General features: G+C 41.9%; 2 protein-coding genes across 2 annotated transcripts; both read left to right on the top strand.

The window, feature by feature from the left end:
- The first annotated feature begins 236 nt into the window (after window positions 1-236).
- rprd2b (regulation of nuclear pre-mRNA domain containing 2b) lies at window positions 237-12,995 on the top strand. Its single transcript, XM_070911407.1, has 10 exons — window positions 237-432; window positions 5,866-5,995; window positions 6,162-6,409; window positions 6,548-6,600; window positions 6,709-6,835; window positions 8,973-9,148; window positions 9,511-9,796; window positions 9,913-10,170; window positions 10,555-10,719; window positions 10,863-12,995. Exons 1-10 carry the CDS (start codon window positions 237-239, stop codon window positions 12,860-12,862), a joined length of 3,639 nt encoding a protein of 1,212 aa, XP_070767508.1. The 3' UTR covers window positions 12,863-12,995.
- Window positions 12,996-17,673: 4,678 nt separating this feature from the next.
- tars2 (threonyl-tRNA synthetase 2, mitochondrial) lies at window positions 17,674-27,463 on the top strand. The gene is made up of 18 exons (XM_070911408.1): window positions 17,674-17,813; window positions 18,748-18,920; window positions 19,007-19,121; window positions 19,611-19,732; window positions 20,186-20,294; window positions 20,914-20,978; window positions 21,076-21,154; window positions 21,835-21,981; window positions 22,095-22,193; window positions 23,125-23,294; window positions 23,382-23,544; window positions 24,051-24,188; window positions 24,701-24,778; window positions 25,703-25,803; window positions 26,517-26,618; window positions 26,719-26,791; window positions 26,940-27,054; window positions 27,193-27,463. The coding sequence occupies exons 1-18, from the start codon at window positions 17,730-17,732 to the stop codon at window positions 27,333-27,335; spliced, it is 2,076 nt and encodes a 691-aa protein (XP_070767509.1). The 5' UTR covers window positions 17,674-17,729; the 3' UTR covers window positions 27,336-27,463.

The raw sequence follows: 27,463 nt of genomic DNA, 5'->3' as shown, positions 1-27,463 counted from the left end.
TTCTGTCTGTTTTTTCCGTCAGTTGGAATCGACTCCGCTGATATTTTGTTTGCTCTAACGTAAGACATAAGCTATTATGCCGTTCTAATGTGTGTTTTGTGCTGTGACTTGCATTTGTAAATATAGTTATGTCCTTAAAATAAAGTAAAACATGGGGGCGTGTTTCTAGTCGTCCTCATTACGTTAGCTCCTTCATCCGCATCAGCAGCGAGCGCTTAGCAGAGATAGCTGGAAAGATGGCGGCCGGTTCTGGGGCTGCAAGTGGCCACGGAGCTCGCGGCTCCAACGCTGCTCTGGAAGCGTCTTTGGACCGGCGGTTTCAAGGAGTATCCAACACTATGGAGTCAATACAAGGACTTTCAACCTGGTGCATTGAAAACAAAAAGCACCACAGCGTTATCGTTCGCCACTGGATGAAGTGGCTCAAGAAATGTGAGTCTACTGAGCCTAACCTGCTAGCTAGCTTACTTCAGCAAATTCAAATGCATTTCTGCGTTGACCGTGATCAGCCTGCAAATCTCTGCTAATGTTATAGCTTTGCGTGAATGCAAGGAATTCAGTGCATCACACAACGATGTTGCTTAATTTCTATAATGAATTTAACATTTTTAATCGACTGCGTATTTGAAAGAATGGCGTTGTTATCACTACTTGAAATTAGCCGCTAATACTAGCTATGCTAACGCTAACGTTTCGTTGCTCGTGACGTTACTGCTAGCTTTAGCACTGTTTACAGTTGGGCCTCCCGGGGTTCGTGGTCTGGATTGACCGATTATACCTTTTCACGAAGAATTGCCATGCACCCCACTGCTTATCTCAAAGAGTGAACTCTTGAGATAAATGTGGCCACAGCGTGTTTAGTTAGATTTAGTTACATGTCAGCTTTGGTCGGTGCTTTGTAGTTTTATGTGTGTGCAAGTTGAGTTCTGGCTGTCCAACATGCATGGTTGCTAATGTGATGCAGTGGCTAATATTTTCGTAGAGTAGTTAAACAAGGTAAAGGGAAAGTCCACTCTAACCGAATTCGCATGTTTCTATATTGTTTTTATTGACCGTGACAAATCTTGCTGACCAAATTGTATTTTCCTCACATTGGTTTCTTCATACTAAAAAGTACGTAGTGCATATTTGTAAAATACCAAAGTGGTTGCAGTCAGACTGCAGTTAAACTTCATTAGTGCGTGTAATTGTTATAATTTAGGTTGACCAAGCAGATTTGCGCATTCAGGTAATTCAACTTGTCCTGGTTGATTATGTCAAACCTAAAAACAAAGCAGGAGTTTCGAATATAGGGAAACAGGACAGTCCAGTATTATGATTACAGCTACGTTATATAGACATTACAACACAGCACTGGGACCCCCATCTGACAGCAGTGTCAACAAATGTCCCCCATATAGCTCTGGCTACTACAATGGTGATAAGAGGCCAATTTCACTCTTGGGATTAGATATAATCCCGAGATTGCCTCCCACAATTTACACAACGCACGTACAGCATCTAACTTCATTAATGTGAAAGTACCCATAGTTGTTATTGTCAAATATGGGTCCTTTGGAGTAGCTAATGAAATTGAGGTAACACACTGAACTGCTCTCACTTCTTTAGCTTGCACTCTTAGACAGACTACAGTATCATCAGTTTATTGGTTACGTCTTCACTTTTGTTTTGTGAAATCACAGGTCACTTTATCTGTTGCTCTGGTTTCCATCCCCTCTAAGAATCGGAAGAAGAATAATATGTCTGGTTTTACTGTTCTGTACTTATGTTGTTATCATCTTATTAAATATATGTATATATTTAGCTGTCGTATAAGAGGTTTACAGGAATGTGTTGTGTTGAACACAAGAATCCTAAAAAAAATTTAAAGGAGTTATTGTGTTATAAATTGACTGGTTTCTAAAACCTGGAGTGATGAATGGTTCAGTAGAATTACAGATTTGGGCAGAACAAGAAGGCAGCAGAGTGCGCCACATATTTTGTGCTTTGGCTGTTGATGCAGGAATAAATGTAATGAATGTGGCTAGTGCTTGATGAAGGAATAGCTTTTATATTATTTTTGGTAGAGCGAGAAATTGAAAGAAAATTCGCTACCTAATAAGGAGTCTTTGTATTTGTATTGTTTTGGAAAGTTTAGTTTCCTGTTCCATGTTTTTGGAAAGCTATGTCAGTTGGTAAATAGTTTGATTTGTGGGAGGATTGCTGCTCTATAAGTGTGCATATCTAGAAGCTGTTGTATACAAAATCAAATATAAAGTATTTCTGATATTTGTAGTTTAAGTTTGTTTGAAGCAGGATTTAATAGATTTATTGGATTGCATTTGCTTGAATTTTGTTACATGATGCTGGTTTGGATGTTTATCTGTATTGAAGCCAATGTGTGTGTGTGTAAACAGCTGGATGCAAGGAATTGTTGTTCACACAACACATTTTCCAACATGGAAATGTTGATTCAGAAATTGTTTTCCAATCTTAACTGTGGGTAAACTTGTTTCTTTTCACACTTATAAGTTATAAGTACAAACGTTGAAAGCCAAATAGTCGTTGGGAAATCTTTTTTTCATAAGTGTGAAGTTTCTAGGACAGTGTCTTGCAAATTTGGCTACTGAAACAACATCAGAAAATAAATTTTGTTAGCATTTGTGCTAGAATTTTCTTGTATTATGAATTCTGTGCTGCAGGTCTGCCGGATCCTTTTATAGTCCTCAGCAGTAACATTTGGATATTTGAATTATTTATTCTGGAATTTCTTGTTGAATTGCCAGTGTTCTCATCATGTAGGCATTTTTTTTTACCCCCCCTGCATCACTCCAGAGCAACGCATAATAAAAGGTTATGCTGACAACACACAGTGAACTGCTGCCTGCTGGCTGAGCCATTGTTTTCTGATGTAGAGTAGTGCCAACTAACCAAGAAGCAATCTACTGATCATTTATTGGTGGCTGTAGGCTATGGCATGTTCCATATCTCAAAAGTCTCTATAAATGTCTAAAAAGGTGGATATATTTTGTCTCGGGTTGGATATGGATAATTCCCTTTCTTACCCTGCAGAGAGCCATTAGTTTGCATTCATTTTAGTATGATATGTCATGGCATCTTTTATTTATTTCAAAGTTGGGCTTTATTATTTGTGAATGGTTATGCAGTTGAGAAAAGTGACCAAACAGCTCTTTTGTGATGAGGGAGTGTGTGTCAGAAATGATCTAAATACCTGCAGTATATCTTCCCGCACCGCTGCCCACATGCCGTCTCTGGGATATTTATAGAATAAGTTGTTGTTTTGTATATTAGAGGTGCACCAGGCTAAACTGCAGTATCAGTGCTTTGTAAATGAAAGTTTATTACATGGGAAAATAAACATGTTCCTGTGTTAGTTGAGAGATGTTACTGGTGGGAAGATTCTTTACTTTATGTGAGGATGATAAAAATGCACGATGCATCCTTTATAAGGTACAGTATAGTTTCATGTGTACTGTGTGTTAGTGCATTATAGGACACTGTTATGTTTTAGGAAAAGGTAAACAGAATTGACCACACATTCACATATAACATTTATTCACAATTACAAAAAATATCAATATAATTAGTACCTGAATGAATTCTTGGCATCAGATGATTCGTTTAATGTAGTTTGTGGTTGAGATGGATCAGTACTTTTGAAATAGGGAGATATTGCTATGTGTTAAGTCTGTTTTAATTGTTTAAATTGTGTCATGTGTTTAAAATGAAACTAGACAAAACCATGTATTGATGTAGACTAAGATTTAGTACTTGAGTATTGCGTTAAAGCAGTATTAAGGGAAATCACATTTTGAATTCAAGTAGAACAATATTAAACTGTTTGAATATTATGTGTATATATATATATATATATATATATATATATATGTATATGTGTGTGCATTTGTTTTGGAAGCAAGTGAAAGAAAGACGCAACACAACCCTTGTGTAAGACTCTGCATGTCTTTGCAACAACAAAAACGCATTATGCAATCAATGTAACTGTAGCGATTACCTAGTACCTACCAACTAAAGCCTAACCTAGTCAAGCTAACGTTACCTGAAAGCCTAGCTTCGCAATCTTTACATTACCTAAAGTCACTCTTGACAACCAAAACTTGCTCCACATGCTGGAAGGGCAAATCCTGGTCATATGTAGGTTTACTCGCGTAGCCTCTCAACTTTATACAAACTACTGTTGATTCCCTGGTGCATGTTGGGCACAGAAAGCTTTGCAGTGTGTGCTTTGCTCGACAAATGCAGTTAACGTTAGCTACATTCAACTAACGTTAGTCAAAGCATTAGCTAGCTTAGTTTTAGCCACCAACGTAAAATGTACATGCCTGTTTAGGAGGAAGAGGGCCAATTCAGGATCAGTTTTGAATCCGTACATATCACTCAATTCTTTTGCCCTGTGCTCTGTCACTGTCCCTTTTAGCTTTTTTTTGTTCTTAGGTCAGTTCTTTTCTTTGTTGTTTTCTTATTCTGCCCCAGTATCAGCCATGACCACAAAATAGTGTCCAAAATAAAATTCGCTGCAAAACTTTGCCTGGGGAAAATGTAAACATTGGTTTGTCTGATTTTGTGGGGAATCTGCCCCAGCAGGGCACTAAGAATTATAATAAAAAAAATAGCAGACCACGAGACTGTTAAATAACCAGGTAAAATCTCCTTGTAGTTGCTTTAAGTTGTCATTCTTAAAATGTTATATTGTACATGTGTGTCCATGTAAATGCAAAGGCCTAAATTAAGTTGGTGCTACATAGTCTGTGGCTATTTTCTAAATGAATAGGCTGATTCAAGTTAGAAAGATTCTTCTTTTTTCTCTTCATTCTTTTGAAAAATGTTTGTTAACTCTGCGTTGGAGGAATGGAATTAGATTAAAGACAAATCGTTTGTAAAAATATTGTAATTTGCAGTGTGTTTGGCTTTGTTCGTGCATGAGTGTGTGTTGATTTTAAATATGGAATTGTCATCTGTTGTTGTTCAAGGACATAAATACACTCAAGGGGCTTTATGTACAACCCTCATATTATTTGAGGTATTATTGTGAATCTGTAAAAATTGAATGTCAGTCTGAGGAACTACGACTGCCCCTTATTGTGGGTTTAAATATATCCCCATGTTTTAATATATTCATTTGTTTTAAAGGCTTCCAGATTCTGACGTTTTGGGGTTAATGCTGTTACTTGACGATATATGATATATTTGATCTGTGTTAATATTAACTTCCTTATATGATTGTAGAGCTCTAGTTTTTACTGCACAGTTTCTTTTTTTTTTGTCTACTGTCCATCTCACTTGTCTTTCCTTTTTTTTTTTTTTATCTTGTGGATCTGACTATTAACATTTAAGTTAAAATATATACAGTTCCTTTGCCTAAACTATCAATGATTTACTGATGAGGTATTAATCTTTTATACCAACTGAGATGCTAACTCTGCTAAAATGTAACAAAATGTGACATAGTAGAGGGAGTTAGACCTTTATACAGCAGTCTTTACTTCCTGAAAGTCAGAGTACGTTGTCCAAAAATTTAAGGTATTTCTTTTGGAAACGGAAATGTATGTCTCATACTAAAGTTATGTGACAATGACAACATATTTCCGGATCTATGACTGAACTAATCATACGAGCAGTCTTCTGTTTAATCATATCTGTTTCTTATTCTCCGAGTAATTTAACAGATCAGAATCTGCCACACATTGGCAATACAGGTTAGACATTTTCAATTGTAAGATTATTAGCCGTAGGATTTTTGTCTAAATGCCTGGCTCTAAAACCATTTCTTACATTTGTGCAACCCATAGGAGGAATTTAAACTCTAAACCGTATCCTTTCTTCTTTGTCTGCTATTTTTTTCAGCTGACAACAATCACCGCTTGAATCTCTTCTACCTTGCCAATGATGTGATACAGAACTGCAAAAGAAAGAACGCCATTGTCTTTCGTTCATCCTTCGCAGAAGTCCTTCCTAATGCTGCTCAGCTCATCAAGTGAGTACAGTTTTTATTCAGCTGCAGTATTGGACCAACATTTAATATGTTTGTGTTTAATCTGCATGGCTGTTACTGGTAAATGTTTGGTTTATAAGAAAAATGCTATGCCTGTCCTCCCTTTCTGCAAGTATTGAGATGTGCAATGTTGTGTTGTCATTATCAGAGATGTGAAGGTCCGCAAGTCGGTGGAAAGGATCTTTTTGATTTGGGAGGAGAGGAGTGTGTATCCCGAGGAGATCATTTCCCAGTTCAAAGCCTGCTTGAACAAAAAGGAAAAGGAGCGAGAGAAGCAGAAGGAAAAAGAGAAGGAGAGAGAAAAGGAGCGAGATAAAGAAAAGGAGAGAGAAAAAGAAAAGGAGAAGGAGAAAGAGAAGGAGAAGGAGAAGGAAAAGGAGACTCCACCGGCAAATGGTCAGTATAGCACTTTTCACTCTGCACCCTGAAGTAGTCATGTTAATCAAATCTAAAAGTGAAATAACTTTTATTAAATTATTTACAGTTGCAATAAATTGTATGTCATTAAGTTGATGTTTTCCTTTTATTCTCCAGCCCCGACCAACACCAAAGCTGCCCTCAAGTCCAAGATTGTAGCAGAGTTCACAGTAAGTCTTGTTTATCCGTGTTGTCTTACAATGTGAGTTATAATGCTTTAGTTTTAAGAGCTGTAAGTTTTGTCATCTTTATTCATATGCACTCCGTTTCTTTTCTAGCCCCACTCCCTCATTGAGCAGTTGTCGAGATATAAGCGAGCAGTTGCAGAAGAGGAGTTCAGGGAGAAGCAGCTGGCAGCTCTCAGGGTGGATGTCTGCAGCACGGAGGCTCTTAAGAGACTTAAAGGTCAGATGTCACCAAGCTTACAGTGCATCCGGAAAGTATTCATGGCGCTTCACTTTTTCCACATTTTGTTATGTTACACCCTTATTCCAAAATGGATTAAATTAATTTTTTTCCTCAAAATTCTACACACAACACCCCATAATGACAATGTGAAAAAAGTTTTTTTGAAATTTTTGCAAATTTATTAAAAATAAAAAACTAAGAAATCACATGTACATAAGTATTCACAGCCTTTGCCATGAAGCTCAAAATTGAGCTCAGGTGCATCCTGTTTCCACTGATCATCCTTGAGATGTTTCTGCAGCTTAATTGGAGTCCACCTGTGGTAAATTCAGTTGATTGGACATGATTTGGAAAGGCACACACCTGTCTATATAAGGTCCCACAGTTGACAGTGCATGTCAGAGCACAAACCAAGCATGAAGTCAAAGGAATTGTCTGTAGACCTCCGAGACAGGATTGTCTCGAGGCACAAATCTGGGGAAGGTTACAGAAAAATTTCTGCTGCTTTGAAGGTCCCAATGAGCACAGTGGCCTCCATCATCCGTAAGTGGAAGAAGTTCGGAACCACCAGGACTCTTCCTAGAGCTGGCCGGCCATCTAAACTGAGTAATCGGGGGAGAAGGGCCTTAGTCAGGGAGGTGACCAAGAACCCGATGGTCACTCTGTCAGAGCTCCAGAGTTCCTCTGTGGAGAGAGGAGAACCTTCCAGAAGGACAACCATCTCTGCAGCAATCCACCAATCAGGCCTGTATGGTAGAGTGGCCAGACGGAAGCCACTCCTTAGTAAAAGGCACATAGCAGCCCGCCTGGAGTTTGCCAACAGGCACCTGAAGGACTCTCAGACCATGAGAAACAAAATTCTCTGGTCTGATGAGACAAAGATTGAACTCTTTGGTGTGAATGCCAGGCGTCACCTTTGGAGGAAACCAGGCACCGCTCATCACCAGGCCAATACCATCCCTACAGTGAAGCATGGTGGTGGCAGCATCATGCTGTGGGGATGTTTTTCAGCGGCAGGAACTGGGAGACTAGTCAGGATAGAGGGAAAGATGAATGCAGCAAAGTACAGAGACATCCTGGATGAAAACCTGCTCCAGAGCGCTCTTGACCTCAGACTGGGGCGACGGTTTATCTTTCAGCAGGACAACGACCCTAAGCACACAGCCAAGATATCAAAGGAGTGGCTTCAGGACAACTCTGTGAATGTCCTTGAGTGGCCCAGCCAGAGCCCAGACTTGAATCCGATTGAACATCTCTGGAGAGATCTGAAAATGGCTGTGCACCGACGCTTCCCATCCAACCTGATGGAGCTTGAGAGGTGCTGCAAAGAGGAATGGGTGAAACTGCCCAAAGATAGGTGTGCCAAGCTTGTGGCATCATATTCAAAAAGACTTGAGGCTGTAATTGCTGCCAAAGGTGCATCAACAAAGTATTGAGCAAAGGCTGTGAATACTTATGTACATGTGATTTCTCAGGTTTTTTATTTTTAATAAATTTGCAAAAATCTCAAACTTTTTTCACGTTGTCATTATGGGGTGTTGTGTGTAGAATTTTGAGGGAAAAAAATGAATTTAATCCATTTTGGTATATGGCTGCAACATAACAAAATGTGGAAAAAGTGAAGCGCTGTGAATACTTTCCGGATGCACTGTATTTCTGCTTCATCACACACGTATTGTCCTGAAGCCACAAACATACTTGACACTTGTTAACTGTGCCATGTCAAAACACAAAAGTTTACACACCGATAGTGGAGGTGAAGCACGGCTGTGTCTGCTAATATTTCATCAGTACCATTGAAAACTGTTTACATTAAGGTGTTCAGATTGTCCTGAGTAACCTGGATATTGTTTCTGGAAAGAGACATTGCTGCTGGGTCTTTCATTTTCCGATGAGCACCAGCACTGACCCTTTTAACTGTTGCTGTTGGTTCAATACATGTTCTCTGTTTTGAATTTAAAAACAGAGGGAACATTGAGTTTTCTCTCACTGGTGATTACATCCTTGTTGAATGTTTTTTGTGTTTATAGGTAATTGACAGATAAATACACATTTATGTCCTTTTAAACACAATACTGGTTATATGTGTATAAACCTTGTACATGATTTGTTTGTCAATTGTCTCCTATTCCAGACAAGGCAGGAGGGAACAAGTTTGCCAAAGACTTCGAGGACGGCAGTCTGAAGCTGCAGGAGTTTGTCAGCTTCCTGGACAAAGAGTTGAAAACAGGGCCTCCTCTGCTGGAAGCTTTGGGAAACGCAGACATTTTCTACGAGATGCAGTACAAGGAGGTTAAGATTGTGGCCAATGTGAGTGTTAGGTCAAATGACATCATCACGTTCCCTGCCCAGAGGATGCTATGGCGAACTCTAAAGACATAGGGATCTAGATTTTGTTTTTAGTTTTTGTGGAGAGGAGTTGAAAATGGTTTAACAGACAATTCTTTGGTTCATGTTAATCTGTTTTAAGTGGCACTGTCTCACTATTTAATAGAAAATTAATTGAAAATTGGTGACTCAGACTTTATTGTAAAGATATTGTTCCTATGTTGATCCGAGAAAACAATATAAATGTTATAAAGGATGTTCCCACTAACTTGTATTTATTGTATCTTCTTCGTATCTCCCATTTAATTCTTTTTCCTTTATTCTCTTTCTGCCAATCTGCTCAGGCGTACAATGCCTTTGCCAACCGCGTGGCCAGTCTTAAAAGGAAATTGGATTCCCTCAAGTCAACTCTACCTGGACCCGAGGACTCCCCCATCCCCTCGCCCTCTGAAGACGCCCCCTCCCCCACTGGCTCTGACTCACCCTTCCTGGTACTGGGGGCTAGCAGAGCCCAGGTGGATCCAGAGCTGGATGGCAAGGCCATGGATGAAGGAGAGATACCCAGTGACAACAGAGACATGGAGGACATGGATATGTCTGATGAAGAGGCTGACGCTGCCACAACAGGGGGTTAGTGGCTACAGAGTGTTGTAGTGGGGTGATAATAGTCTTTTCCATTTAAGCTGCCCTGCTGTGTGTGATTCAGATTTGAAAATGTATCAGCTCCTTTTAATTATTTTTACTAGCAGATGACAAGAAAGACAAGGCATCCACTGCTGTTGCCAAGACTACAAAGTCAGATGCAGCATCAAACCTTCCCACCACATCCACGAAGGCTTCTAAGACCAATGCTACTGCTGCTGCCACGGCCACCCCAGTGACTCCCACCTCTGCTACTGCTCAAAGCGCTCCAACAACCCCTCTGGGAGTCAATCTGGAGAAGGTGGACCTGGGAAAGATCAGCTCCATCCTCAGCTCACTCACATCTGCCATGAAGAATACAGGTGTGTTCGGGCTTTGGGAGAAGATGAAGGTTTAACTTATTTGACTCTCTTTCAGCTTGAAATAGCTTAATGTATTTTTTTTTTTCAGTTTTATATTGTAATTATAACCTCTGTGCAACATATAGTTCTGAGTAATTTAAATTGTTTATTGAACAGATCTTGATATAGTTACTTTAAAATGTTAAATATAAGATTGAAAAATAAATGAATATGAAATGGATACATGTTAGACCATATATTAAGTATTAAATGAATGTACTTAAAATGTTTGAAACTGCAAGTTCTCAAGAACAAAAATTATTTATAGAGATAGATTTAACGCATGTAGGATTTTATGTGCCTCCCTTTAAGCCCATCCATCTCTGTCTTTTGAATTTTTCTCAGCAGCTAGCCCTGCTCGGCCTTCTCCAGGGACACCCACCACTCCCTCTGGCCAATCAGCAGCCTCCAAAGCGACCCCTTCTAGCCCTGCCCTGGCCAGCATCCTGTCACGTGTTGACATCACACCTGAAGGCATACTCAATGCTCTGTCTAAAACAAACACACCAGGTGAGACGCTTACACAGTACACTTAAATCTTTAATGAAAAATCTCATTTATTAGATGCTACTAATCATTATTTTTTTCCCATGTCATCATCTCTTTTTCTCTCACCCACCCCCAACCACTGACCCGTTTCTGTCTTTGTGCAGGTTTATCCTCTCTCCTGCAAAGTGTGACCAACACCTCCTCTGCTCCTCCCACCCGAACCTCCCCAGAATCATCAGCAGTTAAAACCCTGCTCACCCCGACCACCCCAAAAATAAAACCCATTCTGGGGAACAGCCTCAAACGAGACACGCCCGGGAGAACCAGAGACTGGGAGAAAGAGAGACAGCTCTCCCCTCCGCCTCCACCCCCTCCCCGTCCCTCAGCTTCTTCTGTCTCTCCCCCCAGCCTAGAATCAAAGATCAACAGTTTCTTGCAGGGTAATCCCGGTTTTAGTCTCGCTCTAGGTGACGTCAGTCCCGATGGGGTGGATGGGACCCCAGTGAGAGATGAGGCTGCTGGCACCCCCACCCAGGATGAGATCATGGACACACCTGGGAGTGTGCCTGAATCTCTAGGGTCATCTGGAGGTCATAACCTCTCACCCACAGCCTACCGCAGCGAACCCTGGGATGCTGTAATCACCCCGTCAGGAAGCAACAGCAATGGAGACTTTCTGGGCTCTTCCTCCTCATCCCGGTATGGAGCTGGGAAAAAGAGTGGCACAAAAAACGATGAAGTGATGAATATGAGGAAGCAGGTCTCCTCTTCCCCCAGTCATGACATGAAGGGTAAGAAAGATGGACAACACGGCCAGTTAAGGATGATGGGAAGCAACAGAGGGATTGGAGAAAGGAGACTCTCTGCAGGCTCTCGTAAGGCAAGCACTGGCTCAGATGATGGAGGTCTCTGTGGAAGAAGAGAGGACAAGGGGTCTCCAGGTGCGGGAGGTGGCCAGTACCATCGTATTGAGACACTAGTGTCGCCCTGCACGGAAGGGGCACCCATCCAAACTCTTGGCTACTCAAACCGCCCACTCGCTGGAGAGCGCATCAAGACAGTAGAGAGCATCCGTGTGATTGGCCGAGGCTCTCGGCGAGGCGGAGGGGCTGGCGGTCGGCCAGGGGGAGCAATGTGGTACGAAGAGGAGGAATACATGGAAGCTCAGCCTCCCTCACCCCATGCTGTCCCCCCTCCTCTCAACATTGGCCAGGGAGGCACCGAGGACATGACCCCCTCCATGCCTCCTCCTCCACATCTCCTCCTCCCACATCTCCACCCTCCTCCGTCCCATCCTCACTCACATCCTCCCCCTCAAGTTCAGTTCCAAATGCCCTACCACCCGGAGAACATGCAGACTCCTCCTCCATCACTCCTCCACCAGCATCCTCCTCCTACATCCCCTTTCTTCAGCGCTCCTCCACCGATCCCTCGACCCCCTCCACCTCCCGTACAGCAGCGCCCTTCCCCTCCACCTACCCACCCTGCTGTGCCCTCTGCAGTCATGGTGGGGGGAGTGCTGGTCCCTGTTGGCAGTCCCCTTTCTCTTCCTCCCCCAGTCAGATCTGAAGGTTCAGAGCGTGGTGGCTTGGGGCCCAGAGGAAGCAAAGTAGGCCCACCACCCCTCATGTCATCGTTGCTAGGCGAGCCCCCTAAACTGCCGCGTGCTGGCACAGTTAAAGAGCCTTTTGTCCCTCGCCATGCACCCCCTCTCCACCGCCCAGGTACCCCTGGTGTTCCTCTGCCCTTACTGGGCAGAGTAAAGGAGCCTCTGAATCTACCTCTTCCATCCCCCTCTCCCTCCCCCACATCCTCCACAACCTCTCCCTCCACGCCTAATTCCCCAGCAGTCGACAATGTCCCCACTCGCCTCCCCTCTCAGTGCGCTGCCCTGCCTCTCCACAAGCCCCCCGCCAGTCCTCCTGCTCAGCCCCGCAACCAAACCTCTAACCCCGTTCCCCTCCTCAACTTGCCCAGTCCTCGACCCCCGATCCTCTCAGTCCCCATCCCACAGAGACCTCTGCTGCGAGGCCGAAACCCCTCTCAGCAGCTTAACCAAGATCTCCCCATAGGGGGGTTTCGTGGGGGCAAGAGGCCCGGTCCTCCATTCACAGGTGGTCCCTTCCATGCGCAGAAGAGACCCTTCCTACCCCCACGCTACTGACGTGGTCATCTATGACATGCTAAACGACAAGTGCCAGCGCCCCGCGCTGAAGTGCAGAGTGTGTGTTAGCCCTGCTGGTATGAACCCAGATATCTTTACTCTGTTAATTAGCTTGAATTAAAACTACCTTAGGTTGTGTGTAAATAGCTGATTAAATCTTCATGTTCCAGCTTGGTAGCCAGCCAGTCATCTTCCACTGTACAGTACAGCTTGGAGTTATCAGTTACATAGTGCGGAGTGTTGTGTAACAACCCTCAATCTATCACTTTTTTCCATCTCTACATAAACCGATAAAAGTTTAATTAGGTCTGGAGCCAGATTGACATAATCTTAGGATAAAAACACAGATAGTTCAAGCAGAAATGACACTATAGTTTATTTAGAGTTTGCCTACATGTGTGATTGTTGGGTTACTTTACCTGAGAGGGAGCAGGAGAGTGAAAGAGACGGGTATGGGTGTCATGGATACAGAGGAAAGAAACTATAAGAAATAGTTTGACATTTTGGGAAATAAACTTATTTGCTTTCTCACTGAGAGTTAGATATGAGAGTGGTGTTGATCTTATCATCTGTCAGCTAAAGTTCACAATTAACACATCTTTTCTCGTTAGTTCAATGCATACAAAAACTGAAGTGTAAAAATTATGTTATGCCAGACAGTTTCATGGTTGGGCCCAGTGACTTCACTGAGTCTCTGCTTGTTGCCTGGCAACATCACAACAAGACTCCAGGAAGTTACTGCTCCCAGCCACAAAAGGCAGGTTGTTTTTGTTACCTTTAGCCAGAACCACGTTGGCTGTCTGCCACCGTTACCAGTCTTTATGCTAAGCTAAGCTAACAGTCTCCTGTCCCCAGCTTCATGTTTAACAAGCAGGTATGTCATGTAACTCTCTGCAAGAAAGCCAATAACTGTATTTCCCAAAATGCCAAACTATTCCTTTTAAAAATGTTTGAAGTGATGAAAGTATGTTACATGAGTGTCAGGGTGTGTGCTGTGTGTCCTAAAATTTCTCGTTTGAAGTGATGAGACTTGTGTTGCAGCTGACACTTGTTCCTATTTCCGGAGTACCTGCTGTAAATAATATTCCTCTTGCTCAACCTTTTTTCACCCTTCCACCTCTCCCACTGTATATCTCTTAAGCTTGTAAATATAAAAACTGAGATGATACAGCTTATTCTCTTCAAGCTCTTGTTTCTGTTAATGAGGACACTGATCGTCACTCACGCACCCCGTCTTTACTGTGATTGAGGCCTTGGATAAGCTTTAGCTCCAGAAGAATTTCTCTGCAGTATCTGTCACACCTTTCTGTCCTCCTTTTGAAACCACCACGCAGAAGAGGAGGGTGAAGAGAATTGTGTATTTTTATTTCCAACATAAATGTCTGCCTGTGCGCGCTTCAAGTTAGACTGAGTCATGAAGATACTCAGTAGTGGATGGTGGGGGGGGTGGGGGGTGGGGTATTTCAGCTTGAACCACGCTCTTGCTAGGCTTCACCATGTACTGACTTGAATAAAATCCAGAGTTTCAATTCAACTGGGGGGGGAGGTATTTTATTTGATCACTTGAATTGCGCTGTTGTAATTAATTTGCGCTGTTCAGCTGATTGTTCTGCCTGTTTTCAGAGAAATTGTTTTCATATATTTACACAGCTGCTGCCATTTTCATATTGCATTAACATTTTATTTTTTGCGTTGTAATTTTCTACTAGATAGAATTGGCAATTTTCCATTTTCAGCGGCACTCACAGATGGTAACTGGGAGCGAAAACATTTGAGCTAATTAGGATTGTTTTGAAAATGGTTTGTTTAAATACTCCAGTTGTTTTGGCCCCTTCCTCTGTTTTATTCCTTTGCTAATTTCATGCTTTTGCCCTCAAGCCCCCTGTGCTTGCCTTGTGCTCCCATGTCCAGAAACACTCCTGTGCCTCTCAACACTTCTGAGGGTAAAAAAGGGTCGGCACAATGGCAGTAATCCTCCCTCTTGTGCAGGAATTATTGCCGTAATGCTTCCCTCTGATCTACACTGATGTAGTTTACCCCACGCAGTGAGAGGTGCATGTTGGGTGTTGCTGCTCAAAGCCTCCTGTGTTTGTCTGATCATAGAGTGTGTGTTGTCTCCTGTGCTCATTTACAAGTTGAAAGTACAGTTCAAGATACACTGAGCACCTGCAAACGTTGCGCATTAAGTTGGTGAATAGATACATTGTAAAAATGTAACAACAAAGAGCATATTTGTCACTATAGTATTAGCACTTCATCAGAGTTCTGGTGTTTTACTGAATGTTATACAAGTCTGTTACCACCCTCTGTAAACTGTGTCTTTTTATCTGGTAGTTTCTCTGCAAAAACAGCTAAATAGCAACCCAAATCAGTTTGGTATGTTCACATTGCACAGAGAGAAAGCTAGATTTATTATTATAAACATCTTCCTGCTTACAAAGCACCTACCAAGTTCACCATTTTAATTGTAAATAACCTGTAAATAACTTCTCTTCCGTTTTCTCTTGACCTCAAGAGTACTTTTGACAAATTGAGTTTGAAGTTGACTGAAGATGTGACAAAGCTGATGGTCTGTGTACATTTGATAAGTTTAACTGCTCTTATTGCTGTTCTCATCAATGATGCTATATCACTGGTCTTTGAGTGTCCAATCCTTTCTGGTGTGATGAACTTGCACACATGCTCTTATTGTCACAGTTCATATATGCGTACTTAAAGGGGTGAATACATCATATTAATTTTTTTTATTATTTTTTTTACACCGCATATTGCAGAATCATAAGGAAGACTACACTTTTTAGTGGTTTCATGGAGCGACTTGCATCAATTTTCCTCACATATTTAATATATCTGTCCTTTTGTTTGTGGTAGCATCATTGACTGTAAGCAGTCGGTGCTCCGTCCTAATTTAACAAGGGAGGCGATTTGCTGCTTTCTATTACTTTTTTCCTCTTGCAAAGACCTCAACTCAAACTTTCCTCTCATTACCTCCTTGAGAAGACTGATTGTTTCCTTTTTTGTTTGTTTCTTTATTTTTTGTTTGATTGTTGCTAAACATTTGCACACTGCAATGCACACTGGGGGTGGAAAGCCACATTACAGAAATGCAATTTAAAACCTTTGTAACACTATTGATGCCAGCTTTACACATTGGTATTTATCATTACATTTGCAGAATTCATTCAGTACATTGTGACGTAGAAAGTGTTCCAGTGGACCAGCCACAACCTCAGTCACAACAGTAACAGAACAGTTTTCAGTTAATAATAACCATCTTAGTTAATATGATGTAAGGATGAATTTACTTAATGCATTCATGTTTGCAGCAACATCTTTTCAGCTACACTGGACATTTAAAGGGAAATGTTGCATAAGTTAACAGTAAAAATAGGTAGTTAATCGTACAGCCAGACTTTAATGTTGAATACTGATGCTGCACCTGTACCATTAGGCAAAACTACCAGCTCTCCTTGTCAGGCGGTCATCTCACAAACGGCAACAAGACGTCTTGCTTGTAAACATGTAGCTTGGTTATATATCAGACGTCTACATATCTGAGTGTTTTCTACTACATTTTACCATGGACATAGTGAAGTGAAGGAGCAAATACTGAAGGTGGTACCATATTTTAAAATACACATTATTGTTAAAACCCAGTTTTAACAATAATTGGGGTCCAAAGGCAGTAAAATTGCCTAGATTTGGCCAGTTAGTGATGTCAGTAATTGTTTGGTGAGATTAAAACTTATTTAAAGCTGTTGTAACGCACAGTAATTATCCAAATAGATGCTTAAATGTATTTTAATATGGATAGATTTTATTTATACTTCATAATAAACATTACTATGTAGATGGACCATATTACTTTTGAAAGTGCTGTAGCTCCCCCAAGTGGCGGTTTAGTGGTATTTGAGCTCTTAATGCTCGAGGCCGAACACTTCAAAGTCTCCGTTATGTACTACAGTAACCACAGTACTGCTGTTGGCTTGTTCTTATGAAAATGAAGAAAACTAAAATATATTAACGTCCCTGTTAAGAATTAACTGAATTGTTCATTAACTTGGTTATAGCAGTATATCTGAAGGTCATTACTTGACATTGCAATGATCACTGCATTCACGTGTTTAACATTTAAAAACTTTACACTGCGTCTTTGTTGTGATAGGTTCCACGGGGTAGGCTTTAAAATGTGTCCATTATTTGAAGTGTAGCTACAGTGAAGATGGTTTTCGTGAGGGTAAAATGTTGATTGTGTTAGGTTTGATTTTCTCAATTTACTAAATGATCTAAAAGACACTAATGCTTCGGGCACCAAACTAATAGGTTTTAAATGCAGTTATAGTTACAGCAGATGGTTCTTAAAGCAAAGTGCGCAGCTCCGTAAGGGAGCACGTCGACTCTGCTGCTCTGCCTGGCTGCGGGTCGTAATGCTGTAGGTCGGTGTCTCTGTGTAAAAAGGCGCAGTTTAGCTGATCTCGTGTTATGATGGATGGGCTTGTGTTGTGCTTCACGTGTCGCCAACTCCCAAAGTATGACGTGTTTCGTTTAAATTTCAGCATATTTTAATCTTGTCTGAAATGCCGGATGTGAATGTGCATGGCTTTTAGGTGTTAACATCGGGATATTACTCATCAGCCCTCTAATAACTGCAGATGTACCGTATGTGTAGCTCCTGTGTGGACGCGCACTCTGGTGTGGACGTTCGGGAGCGCGCACGCTGCTCCATAGTGGCGTCACATGTTTCCGCCCACGACGTAACCGTTGCTGTCCTAATCCGTGCTTCCGGTGTTATGGCCGCTTACAGAGGAGGGTGACAGTAATGAGGGATATTTGGAAATGACCGCGTGTGTTTAGGCAGGTGTGTAGGATGGCGGTGACACATCTGTTTCGGCTGGTTCTCTGTCGGTCGGCAGCTCGTGCGACACTTGGCGCTCACAGGAGATACAGCAAGGTGCGCAGGCTTGTTACTACTGCAGTACAGTAGCCGCAGCTAACGTTAGCCAGCAGTTATTATCAGTGTTAAGAGCTTCAGCTGTTCTTGTTGCTCGTCAGGTGTGGAAGTGTAGCTGTTTGTGCTGTAATAAACAAACTACCTGCCTAGTTAAACCTTATTCATCTCTAGTTTAATGTCTGCCATTGTCAGTCATATATGTTTTAGTTTGGCACTTGTTTCTGGACAGACAGCAGTATATTTGTGATGTAGTGAACATTCAGTACAATCTTTTTAGTGACATGGACCCAATCATACCCTCCACCTTTTCTCCCTGCTCTCTCTCTCTCTCTCTCTCTCTCTCTCTCTCTCTCTCTCTCTCTCTCTCTCTCTCATTTGGTCATGTGGTTCACTAACAACTAGAAGTAAAGTAGTCACATTATTTTTGACTGAAAATGACAGTATTTCATATACAATTTAATGTGAGAAGTTAAGTTAAAATAAGTTTTTAAAAATGTGAACATCATCAAGATAATGTGGAGGCATTTAATTAGTCATTAATTATTTTTTCATTTATTTAGGTGTAGGTGTTATTTAGTTAATTTAACTTAGTGTGGTATCATTTTACCATAATGCAGCCAGTAAGGGATAGACAACATTTGAAGCCTCATCCCATTGTTTCATCACAATATTGATATTGGTGTATTAATATACAGTTACCAGTTTATTAGGTACATCTAGTTAAAACTAATTCAGTCTAATAGAACAGCTCAGCACTAACTCCTACCTTCATGAAGGTCATATTGTTTTTGTTGTTGTCGGTGTTGATTTAACTTCCTGGTCGTTTGTGAGGCTGTAGTGTGTGTGGTGCTGTTGAATTGTATTGCACTTCTGCCACCCTCTCATCCTTTCACGTCTTTTAACCCTTATCTACATCTTTCCTTTCTGGCTGCAGGTGTGCCCATCTTTATCTGAGCGACTGCGAGTCTTTGAGTCTCTCAGGGAAAAACGAGGCAATAAGACAGTTGAAGCTACAGAGACAGCTCTTCATATCCGACTGGCTGACGGTCGGACAGTAAAGGGAACAACTGGTGTCACCACGCCTCTCTTTGTTGCTCAGAGTGTCCGGTAAATATGTAATGCCTGCAGAAATGTTCTCTCATTGTTTTTGTTCATACTGTGATATAACGGGGTTATTGCATCTCTCCTTGCAGTCTGAAAGGAGCACTGGTCAGTAAGGTGAATGGGGAGTTGTGGGAGCTTGGACGGCCCCTAGAGGCAGACTGCGAACTACAACTTCTGGGGTTTGACACAGTCGAGGGACGACAGGTAATCACACTTTTGTGTTGTTTCAATTTGTCTGAATTATACCATGGTTGCATGTGCTGTCTGTCTCGCATTACTTTTAAGGTGGATCTAAAATCCCCATTCCTTGACTTCAGTGGAAATCATTTTATGTTTTCTTATGTTTTATCCAACATATTAGTTGCATGAAAAAATTGTCATTAAGAGATTACAAATAAACTTACACAGTAACATAAGAAAGCTAGGTGTAACACCCGAATATTGTTAATCGTGTTTTAAATATTGCTGCTATAAGTAGTTCCAAGGATGGTTCTTTGTTTCCGAGGCCGAAGGAGATAGTTAAGGAGGCACTGTAGAACATTTCCTTAGTATTTAGAGAATTTTACTAGCTGTTATTTTGATGTTTCCAGGTCAGTTAGTTCAGGTAGGGACCTTCCTAATCCAAAAGGACTGTTCAAAACACGCCCTTGATCTCTACACACGACCTACACTGAACCACCCTCCCTTTCCTAGGCAGCATGGAGGACAGCAGCGTGTGTTCTGGGCGGAGTGTTGGAGAGGGTATTTGGTGCCGAGGTGTGCAGAGAAGGAGCGTCAGAGCTCGGGCTTTATTGTGACCACCTGCTGGACAACAGGTGAGATATTCATGTAACTGTCTCTGATGCAGGACTCTGGGTGCAGTCTGTGTCTAGTCTGCGAAATTTGGCAAAATATCATCTGGCTTGGTGTAGACTACTTGCACTTGTAGAATATTTTTGAAGTATATTTTTTCCCTTCCTTGAAGAGGATCCATCCTGACCTTGTTTTGTGTTTTCCTTAGCTATATAGATATATTCCACCCATGTCAACATTATAATTCTTTTTTTATCTGTCTCTTTAATCAGCACATTCTTATCTACATTATTCTGTGCTGCTATATTGACCCCTTTTCCCTTATAGGGACTATTAAAACAATCTATTCAGAACCTATGACCTCTTTTCTTTCCCCATAATCGCCTTGAAGCTGGTGCTTCTTTCTTCATACACTGCGTCTTACTGCCACAGATTCTTCTGCTTTTGATTTACCTGACTCTGTCCTCCCCACACAGTGCCCTGTCTCTGGGTGATGTGGAGGAGAGATGTAAACAGGCTGCGGCCCTCAAACTTCCTCTGTCCAAACTGGAGCTGAATACAGAAGAGGTCCAAGAGCTCTTCCAGGTCAGCAACACCAATGTCTCTGTTGTAACAACACACCATTTTTACAGCACACAGTTTGACTTGTCTTAGCAGGAACAGCGCAGGTGTAGCTAATAACACTAACGATTGCTCAGTAAGAGGCCTAATCAGACTGAATGGACTGCTGTCATTATTCATGATATTAATTACACCTGTGCTATTCCTGCAATGAGATTTATTCTAGCGATATAATTAATCGATGAGAAGATTGAATTGAATCGTTGATTGGTGTTTTTTACCTTACTAATGCTGCTTCTCTTGTGTTTATATGTTACTTGGCATATGCATCTTCGACACATTTTCCTACCCAAATCTTTGTAAATCACGGTGAGACTTAATATAGTATCACAATGAAAAATTGCACTATACTTGTGGCAGCTTGTGTGAGTGTTGATGTATGTTGCCATTGATATCATGTGAGGAGTAGTGATATTACTCTATCACTGTGTAGGAGTGGCTCTTGTTTAATGGTGTGCTGGTGATATTTTTCACTGTCCCGGTGTTTACTTACTGGGGTCAGGCGCCCTCTTATTGTCCTGCTGTCCATATTGAACTGTGATGTATGAATTTTCTGTGTGTTTTGTGGGCGTTCTTCTTACAGAACAGTAACCTGAGACTACAGCTTGTTGAGGAGCAGATGAATGGCCCCAGTGTCACAGTATACAGGCATGTATTAATCCACACACCCCTGATGTGGACTTAACCTGCCAATGTCTTCTAAACACTCACCAAAAGATTCAACTATCCTTTCTTTGGGACTCAGGTGTGGGGACAGCATAGCGGTCTGCAACGGCCCCCTCCTCCCACACACTGGCCTCCTCAAGGTCTTCAAGATGCTCCAGGTGTGTGTGTTTGTGTAATTGTACTGTCCTCTGCTTCCCTCCTTGTTGTTTTATGTACTCTTTCTGTTATCTCCTCTTGTTTCCTTGAAGTTTTATTGCACAACTGCTCCTAAATTTGCCTTGTAGGCCTACATTAGCCATTTTATCCAAATTCAGGTTATGGGTTGATGGCCAGTCCCTTGAAAGTCCAACACTTTTCCATCCATAATAGCTCTACCTCTTTGCTGCTTTAATAACAATTTAAAAAAGAGTCAAACAATACCTCTAAGAATTTTGATTGCACACACAATAAAGATGGTGGGTCAACCCCATCTAATCTGTAAAATATGTTTTTTTTGGGACCCATTTGGCACCGTCCGTCCTGTGGGACACATGCTGGGTAAATGGAATTTCCCTCGTCTTTATTGATCCAGGGAGAGGGAGGAGTTTCCATACTGGGCTGTCACTGGGCAGACTGGGATTCCATGGCAGCCAGGCTGGAAATATCAGCAGCAGGATGTTGTGTTTGTCAGAGGCCAGTTTCCTGTTCTCAGCCCTTACAAACACACTGCCATCCATCAGACGTGCTGTCCCCCTTCCTCCTCTGGCTGACCCTCACTCTCCCTTTCTCTTTTGCCACCTCTTTGTTCGCTCATTATTTTCTCTCTCCCTCTCCTCACTCCGAATCTGCAACATCCCAGCTGTCGCCTGTGACCCTGGCCAGTCAGACAGAGTCCTCCGGTTTGATGCGTCTTCTAGGTGTGGCCTTTCCTGGTGAGAAGGACAAGGAGGAGTGGGAGAGGGAGCAGGAGGAGGCGAGGAGGAGGGACCACAGGCGCATCGGGACGGTAAGACCGAATCTTTATCAGGAGAGGTGCATAAAATGAGATCAATTAAAAAAGCAAATGATTAAAGAAGTGTTTTCTGGTTGTAAATGCCATGTGTACATGTTTTTACAAAGGACCAGGAGCTGTTCTTCTTCAATGACGTCAGTCCAGGTAGTTGCTTTTTCCTGCCTAAAGGAGCCCACATCTACAACACCCTCACTGACTTCATTAAGGTGAACATACACTCAATGTGCACAGTCACTAACTACATGTAAATGGCCTGCAATAATATTACTGTAGACTTAATTCTATGTAAGAGCATTTTATAAGCGAACTATAAGAGCAGGATGACTTAAAAAAAAGACATAGGCAGTTTCAAGCTTTTGGTTTTATTCGAAAATCAGTACCAGGTAGATGTGTCAGGATAGTAGGACAAATAAATACCAGTCGCAAAACTTCAAATATGCTCCTGTTTCTTGGTGCAATTTACTCTTTTTTATTTTCTAAATATCAGTGGATCTAAAATGGCTATATTTATAAAGCACTTTTATCCGAAAGGCTTTACAAGGTTTTCGCCGCTCATTCATGCACACACTCACATACTGATGGCAGCAAGCCATCGGGAGAAATTTCGGGAACAATTCAGTGTCCACTTGGGAATGTACCTCCTGAGCCGCCGCCACCTCCGATCTTTCAAAGAAAAAAAGAAACCCTACACAGTTATAACTTCATCTGCACCCTCTGTCACATTGAATCTCCAGTGTCAGCACTGCAGCAACCACTTAAAATAAACAGAAACTTTATAACCCTATTCAGCACTTCTTATGAAACTTAATTAACCAAAGTTAATTTGATTATGCAGGCTCCAACTATGACCTTAGTTGGGTTTAGGTAATCAGAAAATACTGCTTAGAGTTCAAGTTCTTCTTTCAGAATGTTTCCTTCATTGTGTTAAAAATGTAATATCGTCCATGTTAACATCTCTCACACACACACACACATACATGTACATACCACATTAACGTAACAATAAATCTGCTGTGTTGATTGTATCAGTCGTCAGGATATTGCTCTTGTTAGCCTTCAATTATTGCACTGTTGTGACAGTCTGACCCTGTCCTGCACTCATTGTCGCACACATCCTTCCTTCCTGACGTCTTGTAGAGTGAATACCGAAGGCGAGGCTTCACTGAGGTCGTGACCCCGACTCTGTACAGCACTGCATTATGGGAGCGCTCGGGCCACTGGGAGCACTACAGCGAGAACATGTTCACTGTGACATCAGAGGGCTCCCAGACCTACGCTCTCAAGCCCATGAACTGTCCTGCACACTGGTGAACACACACACACACACACACATATTCCTGTACTCTTGTGTCTCAGAGGCTAAGCAGTGCCTGACTCCCCTCCCTTGTGTTTAGTCTTATGTTTGAGCAGCGTGTTCGCTCGTGGAGGGAGCTTCCTATGCGATGGGCTGACTTTGGGGCGCTGCATCGCAATGAGCTCTCTGGAGCTCTGGGAGGTCTCACTCGTGTTCGACGGTTCTGCCAGGATGATGCTCACATCTTCTGCACGCCTGAGCAGGTACACATAACACATACGAACATGCACACGTTGTTTTGTTGCAGATTTTTCTTTTCTAGATCCCTGCATACTTCATAAGGTTCTGTAAGTGGGGTAGAAACTGTGGATGGGACACATGTGGAGCCATATTACAGTGATTAGACGGGCTGTACAAATAACTCCTGAGACATTCCAGGAGGCCTCAGCCTGGATGAATGAAGGTCTTTGTCCTGTTCAAACGTTACACCTCCATATGTGCATCTCTGTGGCTGCACAGTCTGTGTAATCCTGATCCCCTACATAGTGCCCTTCCTGGTATCCTGTTAATTCACAGAGGTCATAGTCACATGATAATCATCACTCTGTTAGCTTCTGAAATATCAAGTCAATCTCTGGGCTTTACAGTAAATACTTTGTCAGATTTCTTTTTTCTGGTTGGAATTTGAAGTCCCCTGTCTCAGACTCATTTACATTATTAAGTCGTCTTGTTGCCCTTGTATTCAGCTTTTTTCATTCTTTCTTTCCAGCTGGAAGAAGAGATTGTGGCATGTTTGGACTTTGTGAAGCGAGTGTATCAAGTGTTTGGGTTTTCCTTCCACTGCCTCCTGTCTACACGTCCTACAACATGCCTAGGGGAGCCTGAACAGTGGGATAACGCTGAGCAGGTAAACACACACACACACACACATTCACACGCACTTTATCATATGGTGGTGGGCCAAAATCATACATAGTCCTAGACAGGCCCCACTGCTCAAATGTGCTGTAAACTGGATCCAGTTAATCCCAGCTATGGGAAAAAAAATCTTCTTTAAACAAAATGACATGGTGTAATGATATCCACTTAACCAGTCAGTTATATATGAGTGGTACTTTCCAATAGAGGGCTGCTCCGTGTCGGGCTGCTGGGTAGATGTATATCTGTAAATCCCCACGGACGCCTTTTAAATAGGCACAGCGGCAATTCAAGCTGATTCAATTGAGTGTAATTGAACATTATGGTTCTAAACTCCCACAGCTCCTTCACACACACCCACAGAAGGGCCGACATGACGGTCATAATGTGCATTAATGTACAGTACTTACATTATCTTCTACGTCCACTTACTTACTGTGCTCTATGCTGTGTGTGTGTGTGTGTGTGTGTGTGTGTGTGTGTGTGTGTGTGTGTGAGCAGCAGTTGGAGAGGGGTCTGCAGCAGTTTGGTGAACGTTGGGAATTAAACCCAGGAGATGGAGCCTTCTACGGACCAAAGGTCAGTGGGAAGGGCAGCATGCAGTAAAGAAAACTGATTTCCGCACATAAGTGTAAATATTGTTTACCCAAGGGTATGCTATACAGCCAAAACATGTTGGGTCCTCCACTCACTTCATTCACTTTCAGTGTTTAATAAAGGTATAGGTCAACATTTTTGGAAACACACCTATTTGCTCTCTGGCAAAGAGTTGGATGAGAAGATCGAAACCACTCTCATGTCTGAACGTTCAATGCAGCCTGTAAGCTTAGCTTAGCACAAAGACTGGGAACATATTTAAACATCTGTCTACCATTACCTCTAAAGCTCACTAAATAACATATCTTGTTTGTGTAATCCGTACAAAAACCAAAGTGTAAATTTATCAGAAATACTTAAATGACGTTGTGATGTTTTCCTTCTGGATCTGCAGAGATACACGTTTGAGCACTAAATGATAGTCACATTCACTCTGTCCCAGACCACAGGAACAACAATAAAAGAATAAAAGAAATGGGAGTGTTTTTGCCACGTATTTTATAAAAATAGAAAGTTGCTTGACTTGAGAGTGACCTTGGTTTTCTTTGAGGTGATTTCATTTTCACTTTTACTCGTGCAAGAAGTCAGAAAGCATGAAGAGGAAGTCAGCTTTAGGCAGACCTAACATGATGGAGCTCGTGTGGAGGCACAGAGAGTGGAGGTAGGTGAAGTCAGGGTGGGGTTAGATAGACACCAACACACTCCATGAAACAAACAAACATTCCTCACAGCCATCTAGCTAGGGTGTGTTAGCCACAATTGGCTAGATCAGCTCCTCTTGGAAACCCAGCAGTTTGTCCCCTGCAGCGTCTGTGGCGTCAGGCCTCTGATCTCAGATTTGTAGATTTTGGCTGGAATAGAGAAGTGAAGTCTAATGTGAACACACTCCTACATGTTTTATCATAGATTGACATCCAGATCAAAGATGCCATTGGCAGACAACACCAGTGTGCCACAATCCAGTTGGACTTCCAGCTGCCAATCAGATTTGACCTTCAGTATGTCGGGTGAGTTTCTGCATTTGGCTTTCAATTTCTTAAACATTCCTACATCTGTAGTGATTTAAATCTGCACATTGGCACTTTTGGAGCATATTCTTGTCTGTTTGCTAAACCCACATGGTTGCTGTATAAGCTATACATATATATATATTGCTCAGTGAATTGCTCAAGTTAAAAGTCTAACTTTATAGGGCCCTAATTTGATCATGAAAGATTAGTCCTTTATTGAATTTATCAGTTCACGCTCCCTGTTTCTGCCTTAAACCTTTTCTCGCCTCTTATTAGTCTGCCCTACTTCCCTCTTGGTCTCTGTATATCAAAGGGTTTTTGACCACTCTACTTAGGAGTGAGCAATAAGGATAAAATCCTCTATCACCATACATGTACTTTTATATTGCAGCATCGATATTTGTCATGATACAGTACATTTTCTGGGAAAGCAATTAAGAAACCATCTATGCATAAAATAACAAAACAGGAATGTCTGTTTTTGGTTAATCTAGCAAATACTTTACAGATCAAGGTACTTCATCATAAATCATAAAAAGAAACAATATTGCAATACAAACAGTCCTTGCACTATGGCCTAATAATCAGAGTTATTAAAGGATAGTTGCTACGATCAAAAGATTAACATTTTCTGCATTATATGTTGTCATATCACTCAAACCTCACTCTGTTGATAACCTTTTCTTCTTCTTTTTTTTCCTTTCTCTCAGTCGAGACGGACAGTTGCGCAGGCCGGTGATGATCCACAGAGCAGTGCTGGGATCACTGGAGAGAATGATCGCTATACTGGCTGAAAACTTTGGAGGGAAATGGTGAGAAGACATTAATAATCACGTGGCGTCAGATGCATTTTATTAGGCTGTTGTGATACAGTACCGAAACCTATCACCTCTCTCTTCTTACCCCACTAAGGCCGCTGTGGTTGTCCCCAGCGCAGGTCATGGTAATTCCTGTGGGGGGCAACAGTGAGTCATACTGCAAACAGGTCAGTCTGATGAAGATTTCCTTGTGGTCAGCAGACCAAGTGCACTCTCTTTCTAACTTTTTTTCCTTCTGTCATTATTCATTTGCTCATTGATGTGAGAAGCTCAGTGCGGATGCAATCTTAAAAGAAGTACCGCTCTTCTGTTAAGGTGGTCCGGCAGTTCCGTGAAGCTGGCTTCATGGCTGATTTGAATGACGATCAGGGAGCAACCTTAAATAAGAAGATTCGCTCTGCTCAGCTGGCCCAGTACAACTACATATTTGGTAAAGATGAATAATAGGACTGTGGCTTCTTAATATGCTAAAGCCAGTTACTACTGTTTTTTAGGTTTACTACACAAACACAGAATGTGTCACCATACCAGATGATGACGAACATTTTATTTTTGTGTGTTTGTCTAGTGGTGGGGGACAAGGAGAGTGAGAGTGGAACAGTGAATGTGAGGAGCAGAGGAGGTAAACAGCTGGGGAGGAGGCCGACAGAGGAGGTGCTGACATCCCTCACACAGCTACGAGACACCAGGAGCAACCTAGACGAGTTTTGAAAAGAAACTCCTGGAAATAATGAGTCACACTGATGTAATAAGTGTTTATTTCACATGTTCAAGCTGCTATTCTTTGGCTTTGTCTGACGATGTGGTTTAAATTTGTAATAAAAGTATATAAAAGATTA

The sequence above is a fragment of the Enoplosus armatus genome, chromosome 9 (genome assembly GCF_043641665.1).
Source record: "Enoplosus armatus isolate fEnoArm2 chromosome 9, fEnoArm2.hap1, whole genome shotgun sequence".
Classification (NCBI taxonomy): domain Eukaryota; kingdom Metazoa; phylum Chordata; class Actinopteri; order Centrarchiformes; family Enoplosidae; genus Enoplosus; species Enoplosus armatus.
The sequence above is the reverse complement of the archived record's forward strand: the minus strand, read 5'-3'. Positions and strand labels throughout refer to the sequence as shown.

What these genes read in the sequence shown, in the direction of transcription:
- rprd2b (XM_070911407.1), top strand. Translation starts at nt 237, where the DNA reads ATGGCGGCCGGTTCTGGGGCTGCAAGTGGCCACGGAGCTCGCGGCTCC. An exon ending in GGAGACTCCACCGGCAAATG is followed by an intron (nt 6,410 to 6,547) that starts GTCAGTATAGCA and finishes TTTATTCTCCAG; the next exon opens with CCCCGACCAACACCAAAGCT. An exon ending in GGCTCTTAAGAGACTTAAAG is followed by an intron (nt 6,836 to 8,972) that starts GTCAGATGTCAC and finishes CTCCTATTCCAG; the next exon opens with ACAAGGCAGGAGGGAACAAG.
- tars2 (XM_070911408.1), top strand. Translation starts at nt 17,730, where the DNA reads ATGGCGGTGACACATCTGTTTCGGCTGGTTCTCTGTCGGTCGGCAGCT. An exon ending in AGGTCTTCAAGATGCTCCAG is followed by an intron (nt 21,155 to 21,834) that starts GTGTGTGTGTTT and finishes GCAACATCCCAG; the next exon opens with CTGTCGCCTGTGACCCTGGC. An exon ending in TTTGACCTTCAGTATGTCGG is followed by an intron (nt 25,804 to 26,516) that starts GTGAGTTTCTGC and finishes CCTTTCTCTCAG; the next exon opens with TCGAGACGGACAGTTGCGCA.